General features: G+C 34.6%; 1 protein-coding gene across 2 annotated transcripts; it reads left to right on the plus strand.

The window, feature by feature from the left end:
- The first annotated feature begins 279 nt into the window (after positions 1 to 279).
- Positions 280 to 5,681, plus strand: LOC120075938 (inositol-pentakisphosphate 2-kinase-like). Of its 2 annotated transcripts, none has more exons than XM_039029688.1 (9): positions 280 to 602; positions 697 to 814; positions 1,104 to 1,307; positions 1,509 to 1,656; positions 2,839 to 2,879; positions 3,086 to 3,196; positions 3,745 to 4,344; positions 4,832 to 5,037; positions 5,531 to 5,681. In XM_039029688.1, exons 2-8 carry the CDS (start codon positions 713 to 715, stop codon positions 4,985 to 4,987), a joined length of 1,362 nt encoding a protein of 453 aa, XP_038885616.1. In that variant the 5' UTR covers positions 280 to 602; positions 697 to 712; the 3' UTR covers positions 4,988 to 5,037; positions 5,531 to 5,681. The 2 variants fall into 2 exon arrangements, with proteins under 2 accessions (XP_038885616.1, XP_038885617.1); XM_039029689.1 differs by having other exon boundaries at positions 1,104 to 1,265.
- The last annotated feature ends 5,181 nt before the right edge of the window (positions 5,682 to 10,862 follow it).

The raw sequence follows: 10,862 nt of genomic DNA on the forward strand, positions 1-10,862 counted from the left end.
ATGGAGATTCAAACAAACTTTTGATCTCTTAGTAAAAAATATATTTTTTATATAAGTCGAACTATGCTCAGGTCCTATCACAAGATTTTTAGTACCCTATGATTTGATCTTTTAAGTTATAATAAACAAATACCATAAATACCATAATATTAGAACAAAAAGGAAGCTAGTAGTACATTAAAAGTGGAATTTGAAATTAATTTAATATATATAAAGAAAATAGAAAAAAATAATGTTTATTTAGTTTTAATATATTTAATATGGTAAAACTCCCCAAAACCCCAAAGAGATTGGGTTTCATAGAACAAAACATAGCGATCCTGTAATCCAAAAATTGCCTTTCCCTCTTTCAGATCTCATCCGCCTGCATTTGCTGGACACGTCCCGCTGAGCTGATTCTTCCACCTCCATCTCCAAATCCCAAATTTCACTATCATACTCCATTTTCTCTTCTTCATTACTCGCTTCTCATCTTCTTTTCGCGTTTTTCCTGATTGTTTCATCCATTCAATCGTAGCTGCATTGTGGAATGTGGGTTTCCTCTGTTGATCTAGGGTTTATATCATCGGATACCTTCCGACTATATGCGATTTTCAGATCAGGTACTGCTTTTCTCTCACTATTCCTTATTCTCATCTCCTTTCTTTCTCCCCATTTCTTTTCTGCTCATTCAAACGCTTTGAAAACAAATCTCAGAGGACGAAAATACGGGATGGAGACTGTACTAAGAGAGAAGGACGCTACGGATTGGGTCTATAGAGGCGAAGGAGCCGCTAATCTTGTCCTTGCTTATGCTGGCTCCTCTCAAGCTTTTGTACGTTCAACCTATCCCTCCCTTTTTTTTTTCTCTTTAAGAAAGAACAAAGAAAAATGTGATTTTTTGTTATTAGGATGAATTTGGCAGTTTGTACATTGTTATAGATACTTGTCTGTAGTTGTTGTAAGTGTGGCGGGGAATTTGTCGAGGATTTCCATTGCTTTTACGTATGTATCAGCTGGGGATTCAGATGAGAATCTAAATGAAGGGATGGTTTAAATTCAACATAAAAAAGAAGAGTGTGGGGCAAATTGGGGATTAGAACTAACTTTTCTTCTTGATATAGATTGGAAAAGTTATGCGTATACAAAAGGCTCCCATCAATGGGTCACAACGTGCGAGGAGTCCGACGGCGTTTTCCAAGTATGAATACTTGTTGTGGGGTGACATAGGGAACCTTGTCTCATCCAGTGATAGGGACACTGCTGCCCAAACCTTTGTGCAGCGGGTAATGAGCCCCTTATTGGGTTCCAAATACGTTGATGCCGGTGTATGTTTTTCCTTTGCTCTTTTAAGTGGATTGATATATTCCAGAAATACAGCTGATTGTATACTTTTTTTTTCCTTCGTATAATTGTATCATTAAAAATGTTGCAAAACTGAATATACAAACTGTTGTTGAGGCTGTGATGACTTGTAGCTTGTAGACACGATATACATTTCTGAGTGTGGTATCCCTTTACACTTGCAGAAACTTATCTTAGTAAGCAGAGAATTTTTAGAGTTGGCAGAGAAGAATGTGAGTAGTCAACGCCCATCTTGGAGAGTAAATGCTGGAAAGATTGATACCCAGCGTGCTTATGTTCTTATTCTATCCGATCATTCCATTTTCCCTCACGGTAATAATATTTTTTCTTCAACTTTTCTATTAAATATCATTGTACCCTGTAGTTTCTTGTAACGAAGGGGATGACCTCCATGTGTAGTCTGTCTGACTAGTCATTTGTCCACATACGGACATGCGGATAAGGTGAAAAAGCTGTCTACATTCTTGCTGTCTTTCACACAGTTCTATTTTCTTTTTAAAGTATCATGGACTGGATTTTTTTTTTTTTTTTAAAATATTATTATTATTCCCAATGGTTCCTTTTCCGTGAGAAATGAAGGAAGGGGCAGATAGTAGCTTTTGCACATTATTCAAACAGGGTTTACTCATCGTGGCAATTTCTTCATCTCGAGAGAAGCCTAGAAGTTAGAACTACTGCTTGGATCAATTCATTAAGTGGGGAGCAACTAGAATGAAACAGCCTCACCATTCATTAACAATCTTTTTGCCCAACGTACGCTATATGTACTAGCAGCTAACCTCACGTTTAAAATGAAAAATCCAACATATAATTTTAATTTTCTCATCAAGATGCAAAAATAGTCTTGGTATCTACCATCCTCACCTCTGTTTCCAATATACAATACCCACCACCTCCCCCCCCCCCCCCCCCACCACACACACACACACACACACACACTATTTGGATGAGAGGTAGGAGAAGTGTTGGGCACTTGGGATGGTTTGTGGATTAGCTTTAGAAGTGTACGAGTGACAAATTTTAGCTGAATTTGTTTATATATTGGCATCTTATGTGCAGTATGGTTTTAAATCTGTCATGTAATCATGATGTAGGAGGGCCATTTTTGGAGTGACAAAGGTTTCCTTCCTAATTCCCTGTTTTCTCGTTGTTGATGCGTTGTGGTGTTCTGATTTCGTACTTTTCAATATATGATCATGATGAATGGTCAACTGTTCTGCATATGATTTTATTGATTAGATTGTCTCCGTCTTCTGCATGCTTTTGAAAAATATAAGCCAATGGTTTAAGAAAAAGCACTCGAATATATATGTGTTTACCATTTTGTATTTCTGTTCGAAATGGAATGCTACCTTACCAATTGCCTTGCCTTGCCTTGCTTGCAGCCATGAGATTAGGCAGATAATGGCATCCTTGTTACTTTTCCCCTATCGTTTTCCACTTGTTTTCGTAATTTCATTCTGGTAATGGAATTGCTTACTTTCTCTATTTCAGGTGCTTTAGAAGGCGAGCCTTGCATATCTGTTGAGATAAAGGTACTTCTCACTTTTTTGGTATTAATTTTGGTTTTTTTTTAGGGAATTGATTAATTTAGTTCTGCAAGCATTGCGACCCTTTAACTGCAAAAGGACAATGGAGAAATAATTTTTTTGAAAAAAGTTATGCATTCATTGCTCCGAATGAATGATTAAATTTGACTCTCTTCTAAATTTCGTGTTCTGTTTTCCTCTTACCCCCAAAGCCAAAATGTGGGTTTCTCCCATTCTCAAGGTTCATAACCCATGCCAATGCGGTTAAAAGGTGTATGACTCGTTTCAGAATGCACCAAGCACTTAAGTTGCATCAAGAAGAGGTAATCTCTCTTCAACCATTCTTTTAGAGGCTAGAGTGTGATAAGGATTCCTTTACCTACCTTTTGGATTCAAGAAAGTTTAAGAAATTATTTAAAATCCTATGATTTGAAATCCGAGAAATGACTTTAAACTAATTACTTTGTTTGGAACGAGAAAGATTTGAAGTGAATATATTTAAAATTTTGTTTTAGGATGGTAACCGAAAAAGAAAAGGAAGTCAAGTATTTACTAATATAGGCTTGTAACAATGATGTGTTAATTAAAAATTGGAATATGACAAGGTTAAATGAGTAATTTACTTCTAAATCTTATGAAATCCTGCGAAATGACCATTCTAGTCAGGAAAGTTTTTAAAGTAAAAATAAGATTTCAAATCACTTCGGGTTTCAAAATCATTATCTTTCTTGCAATAACAAACAATGGAATTCATTTAAAATCTGTGATGACTTGAAATCCCTACTCACGAGGTTCCAAATTGGCCGTTAGCTGCCCTAATTGATCATTTCCTAATTTAATTCACTATGGTTGCACTTTATTTATTTTGTAGATATCAGAATTCAGTGATTATGATCCACTAGACCTCTTCTCTGGATCCAAGGATCGTATACTTAAAGCAATTAAGGATCTTTTTTCCACACCTCAAAACAACTTTCGAGTGTTTTTGAATGGCTCTCTTATATTTGGGGCACTGGGTGGTTCTGCAGAGAGTACTGACGTGATTGTTGGAGAAGCATTTGAAGATGCACTCAAGTCTGTCATCCTGGCAGATGATGGGCTATGCACTACTAGCTTGCTAGAACTTGTCACTGAAACTTTATATAAATCTGGCGTTCTGGATCGACTTCTTGAAGTCCAGAAGCTTGATAGTTTGGACATAGAAGGTGCTATTCATGCATATTATGATGTAATTTCAGAGCCCTGTGTGGTTTGTGGACAGTTGAATGAAGACGAAGAATTGCATAGATATGCCTCTTTACATTCCCTCCCTCTTGATCAAAGCTTAAAGATCGTTAAAAACTTTTTGATAGCTGCTACTGCTAAAGACTGTAGCTTGATGATTAGTTTTAGGCCAAGAGAAGGTGAAGAATGGGGGTCTTCAAATAACACAATACGCCTTGAATCGACAGGGCAATTTTTTGATTATAAGGTACATTCAATTCATCTTTTCATTCTGCTTTTTGTTTCAAAGAGATTCCAGAATATTTGAAAGCATTTTATGTTATAATTCGTCTTCCTTGACAATTGACACTCAAGGGTAAGGATTTATGAATGAGGAAAGAGAGAGTTTGTTTTCAGAAACAGTTAATGAACATTGAAATCAAGCAAACGACACACAACCATTTGGCGTTCCATAATAAGACTTGCTTAACTTATACTATTAATAATTTATTAGGTTTCACCAATATGGATCTTTTGAATTCATTGATATTGCACCTCTTTGGGCTTGTGTAAAATGTTTGCCATATTGCTTCAGTTATGAGCTTTCCTTCAATTTACCGTGTGTTTAAAAACTAATTAGTCCAAATCTAAGTATACAAAAAGAAGTGATTGCCAGTATCTCTAGTATATTTTTCTCTACTTTAAGGTGTCCAATTATTTGTGAGGTGGAAAATTACCTGCTTACAATATTGCAGGTATACTTCATTGACTTGGATCTAAAACCTATGAAGAAGATGGAAGAATATTATGAACTGGACAAGAAGATTGTGAGTCTCTACAGAAAAATAGAGAAAGGGAAAGTAGGTGATATTTCAAATGCAAAATTTTATGAGTCTAAGGTTGAAAAGTAGATCCGATATTAAGGAATTATTTCCTCATTGAGGATTTACTTGTGTATGTGGTAAGTCCAATACTTTGACTGCTTTCCTTTCCATAATCATGACAGTGAATGTTCGGAGTTCTGTTTTACGCAAATTAGGATTCTGTGTTGTAACAAATTATATGATATTTCACCATGGCTTCATCATCATGCTTCATGATCTTGACCCATCCTTCTAATCCTCAGGTAGACTTTTGTCCATCCCAAGGCTAGTTCTAAGTAACAATAAGGATTTTAGTTTGTTAAATTATAAAGTTTTCTACTTTGAGGCTTGAACTCAGGGAGGGTTACTGTAAATATTCTAAGCCTTTACTACAAGAGCCATCCCTTGTGGGTTATGATTAACATGTTGATTTTCCATAAATTTACTTGTTTACCTGGCTTCTTGTCTTAAATTAACCATCCGTGCATCCTTTAGGAAAATTTTCTTAGCATTCAGTATTCAGAAGTTTGACATTATTACCAGCAAAGTGCTTGAATCTGTAATAACCCTGAATATCATTAATGTTTACAGAATATTGGAGATGCAGGGTTTGTGTTGCCCATGTCTATATCTGGACTTTCAGACAAGAATTGGTGGGGAAAGCTCGGGTGCTGTGTATCATGGTCCAATGCAATGGCTGCTCTTGGCTGTACTCTTCCCTCAAAAATGAGCGATCGAAAAGGTCACTCTCTTGCACCCTTTGATCTTATTTGTATTTATATGCTTGCATGAAAAACAGAAATCTCTCAAGAGTTTTCTTCAAGGGGAAAAGAGACCACATAAAAACGGTTTGGTTAGTATGGCAAAATAAATGGAGAGTCGGCAAATCCTCATTAAATTTATTTTTTTCATTAAAAGGAGCTCGTATATGTTTTGCAATGGCTACAAGTATAAAAGATTCTTAATGCTGGTTGAGTTCTCCTATAGATTGACCCCAATTAACACCCATGGCTTCTCCCAATTCAATCTTTCTAAAAGCCTGACCAATATTTTGGTGGGTCATCTTTTTATGGTATCAAAATTAAAAAGGCACTTTGGCTTACCTTCAGTCGTGCATTTCTATGAACTTTTTGGAGTTCTAGGAATAGTCGTCTCTCCAGGGAGGGAGGTTACTTTTGATCATTTTATGGAACTTGTACTCTTTTCTGGTGCAAGAAAATCAGCCTTTTGTTCTTTGTAGCTTGTCTTATTTAAATATTTAATTGGAGGTGGTTGAGTTTTTACTCTATTTAAATGAAATTGTTTCTCTATCCCCCCCAAACAAAGCCATTGCTTTCATACCCACTCCGCTCCCTTACAACATGATGTAATCAAAATCAAAACTAAAGCCAACAAATACAAGACTTGAACATGAAAAATAAAGGCATGCCAATGATTTAGAAATCGAACACCAGGAAGAAGCCATAAAACGAGCTAATTCAAAACAATCCTGAGAAAGCATAGATTTGTCTTGAAAAACTAATCGAATCCTTTCAAATCAAAACTCTGAGAGAAATGTTTAACCACATCAGATCAAAATATCCGAGATTGAGCCGGTTCCTATCCTGACCTTGTATCTGTGAACCGGTTTTTATCATGTCCTATTTTAGTTCTTATTTATCGGATGTCCCCGAAGGGACCCTATTTTAGTCCTTATTTAAACTCATAATTTGCTAGTTGTCTTGTGATTTTGATTACCTTCCATTGGCAGATAAGAAAAAGAAGGGAAATCAACCAAAAAACTAGAAATTTTTTAAAAAAGACAGTAGCTGGCGTAGGAGCACGCACACTGCAGGCTGCAGTGCGATGCCTCAGCGTCAAGAATGATGGATTGCACAGAGCCCTGATTTGGGAGGAAGGGCTAGAGTGTAGGGGAGCCATGTGTAATATAATGTTGTACGTTCTGAAGGGGAGTTGGGTATTCGAAAGGACAAGAAGACAAAAGATAAGAAGGAACAAAGTAGGGAGAAGACAAAGTCGAGGGATCGAGGACGAAATCACGCTTTTGATTTCACCTCATTTCCCCCCTCCATTCTTACCTTCCTTCATGTTTATACAGATTTCATCAATTTATTAGGTCAGTGAAATGAAATTTGACTTGTAGGATCCCTACTCTGTTTTTGTTCCTTTTTATGTTATCCATTTTTTTTAATTATTAAAAAAAAAAATAGTTGATTGTCCCTCTCGACTTTTGAGATTGAGATGGTAACTGACACGTTATCCACTAAACTACGTTTAGATTGATAGTTTTAGTTGTCTTTCATTTTGCAAGTTTGTTGTTGAAAGTTTTATTTTTATGATGACTCCACTTTCTGAAGCCATTATCTTAAGATAACATAGTTATTGAAGTCCCACTCATTTTGTTATTATTGGTTTAAATATAAAGTGTGTACATATATGAAAAAAATATCTTCTAAATAGGCAAAATAATAGACCAATTTTGAAAATAATAGACAAACTTGTTGTCATATGACCAAAATTGAGAACGTACATGCACAATAAATTGCTGTAGGAGTAATGTTTCTTAAGAAAATTTTAAGTTTTCTATCATACTGTCGATTAATATCCTCACTTGGCCCTATTGGATATAAAACTTTTTATGAAAAATTTTGGTCCTTTTTGCATGTGATGAACAAATTGCATAGAGTTTATTCTATTATAGTTTATGTATCTTTCAAATGTCTATATTTATTTATGTATGAGATGTAAATAAATTTTTCATTATATACAAATGGTAAAGGACATTTTAAACTTCTTTTGGAAGGTTAAAGATGTTAATGCCAACTTTTTAAAAACATCAGAGTATTATTGAAAACAGTTATGAATTTCAGAAAATGGATTAATTTGTTTTCTTTTATATCCAACTAGAGGGTTTTTTTTTTTTTTTTTTTTTTTTTTTTTTTTTTTTTAATTCTTTGAAATTTAAGAGTATTAATGCAAAATTCAAATGTTAATAGATAAAAAATCATAATCGACACTTTGTTGATCGATAACATAGATAAAATCAACTCATTTACAAACATCAATTACTAATGGAGTTATAGTTGGTCCATCTTCTCATCATCATCACAATTAGAATGACCAAATTTACTCCTCCTAGTAATTTTTTTTTCTCTTTTGGGTATTTACGTGTCTTTTTTTTTTTTAAAAAAAAAAAACTTTGTTAACCTTAAAGTACATCAAAATGTTCTCCGATTGAAATTCACCGTGGCCAACCGGCGGCCAAATGCTGCCGATTCTACCCGCCGTCGCTAAGTATCTCGAAGTCAAGAAATGCAAGCCTATGGTACTCAACAATCCTTTGGCTTTTTAAATACTTTCTTTTTTTTGTCCTCATTTAACTCATCCTGAAAATAAAATGTTTATATAAGAGATGAAAATAAAGGGTTTAAAATATTGGATAACTATATATCTCAGATTTCATTCAATTTATCTCTAGAAGTCAAAAACTTTTAAATATCCGATTTAGTTTCTGTATCTCCAATAATATTTTTAAATAATTTTTTAAAAATAAATTGGAAATTATAAAAATTTGTGAAAAAAAAGATACAAAAGTGAAATAGCTTTTAAGATTTATGGATAGAATCTAATAGAATTAATCAACAAATTAGAGACTAATTTTTAAAATTTATTGAAAGTAGAAAAAAACTAAATCGGATATTTAAAATATTATAAGAACTAAAATAAAGTAGTTATAAAGTTTTTTTGCAAAATAATAATATAATAATAAATAACTTAAAGTAATTAAGGTTGTTTAATAACATAAGATGTTCTTCTTTAGAAATCTAGGAGGGCAAAATTGAAAAAAAAAAAAAAAAACACTTAACTTGGTATAATTTTATATATATTTATTAAATGTAATAACTTTTTATTTTCCATAAATATAATAATGAATTTGAAATTTTTTTACTGGCATTTTATATTACATCTGAATTAGATTTATGTTTTGATTATACTAAAATAAAATTAAATTGACCCCCACTTTTTCCATTTTGGAATATTTTAAGTAATTGAATGGAAACGAAATAATTAAATTAAAAATTTCTCACCCGACATGTCGTTTTGTAGTTTTCTTGCTGCGACATGATTTCATATAAGAGTGCTTAGCATCTGAAATGAATAATTTATCTAAGTCAAAAAATTTGATTTGATATTGGCCAATTACTTAACAATGTCCCTTAAGTGTGCACCCCACAACATCTTAGGCCCTACGAGGTCCGCCCCAAAAAGTCCAATCCGAAGGGAAAAAATCCAATTGGGAAAACCTTAAAGAGACCCCTATCCATTTCCTGGAGTTCACCTTGCAACTTGACACACAATGTCAAGCAAAACCTATCCAGAGGACGCCTCCTAGGGCAACCAGAGGGAGTACAGGAAACAAATCTCATCGGTGTGAACCAATGACAAGAGACCATAGGATGTGGTCTCGACCACATCTACTCCTTCGCCACTCTACTATACAACACTCTTTCCGTCCAACCTTGATATTGAACTCAGAGCAAACACAAGTTCAACAAAAAAGAAAGGGGAATGCTCCACAGGGCACACGAGGCCAAGCATGAATCTACACGTGTGAACTACTGGAGAACGTGAGTGGAATCATAGACATAAATATAATACATACTCTTTTCCTCCCACTGGATATTTTTTGGGTTATAGCTAAACTTAGAATACATGGTAAGGATTTTAGCTAAGTGACTTTTTAGGTTGCCCAGGAGTACTTTTTCCTTGGCATAGTTTAAACAAATTGTTGATCATCATCTATTAATCTTGTAACGGAGTCTTGACCAAATCGCCGCATCGCTTGTTGAAATTATAGCTAATTCACAGCTTTTCATTGGTAGGTTCCCGAAGGTGGGTGTTACAGGGTTTCGTGTCATGGTTAAGGAAGCCCTAGGCCGTAGCCAAAAACGCTGCCCGTTACAAAAGGTCCCTGTAATAGATAGATGTTACAGACATATTTAATCGTTTTATTTCAACCGAATTGTTATCTGATTAAAACTGATTTTTAATTTGTGTAAGCCTCTTGTAAGGGATCCACGTTTGGAACTAGTAGGTCGTATATAAGATCCAATTTTGTAAGACCTTTTAAAAAGAGGAACTTGAGTTTCAGCCTAAGGTGGTCCGATGGCAACTGCTGTGGCTTATTGATTTTAGGTGTAATTTACTTTATTATTATATCTTGATAAATCGTAAAAAACACCACAAGGCGTAAGCTTATAACAACAGCAAGGCGATGTCATAACGCTGGTATGAAGAACAGCCTAGATGTCCAATGCTGCAAGTGCAGTTGGTTCATTCATTGTTACTTCTTTTATTTAATACTACTTAATACCAAAAACAATGAAAACCAAGCAAACATGCTTCCATTCACCCTTAGACTATAACATTTAATAATAAAGGAAGATGCCATGTATGCTCACTGCATGCAAAATATAACTCTTATCATTTCATGATGCGCATGCGCATGCTTTCAAGTAATTTCCTTCATAGCTCGATTATAACATTTATAATACATGAATTGCATGAATAATTGCAGCAAACCTAGGTGGGTATTTTAAAACTATATCTCACAACACTTTGGCATATAACACCAATACTATTGTATAAACAACACTGTTAATGAACGCCGGGTAAAATTGCCCTTAAAACACAAAATTAAGCTAGGAGTTCCATTCAAACAGGCGAACCGGGTCTTGCAACCGCTCGAGAAATGCATCGCGTCTGCCAACCATCAGATTGGTACTAAACTTCCCTTCGCTCAATCCGTCCTACACAATAACAAATATTTGCTCTTATCTCTTACCAAATGACTCCTAGAGCTAACAACAATCGTTTAAGCAAATACTACACGATTGTATACCTATTTACTAAGTGATGAAGC

This window comes from Benincasa hispida, chromosome 4 (assembly GCF_009727055.1).
Source record: "Benincasa hispida cultivar B227 chromosome 4, ASM972705v1, whole genome shotgun sequence".
Classification (NCBI taxonomy): domain Eukaryota; kingdom Viridiplantae; phylum Streptophyta; class Magnoliopsida; order Cucurbitales; family Cucurbitaceae; genus Benincasa; species Benincasa hispida.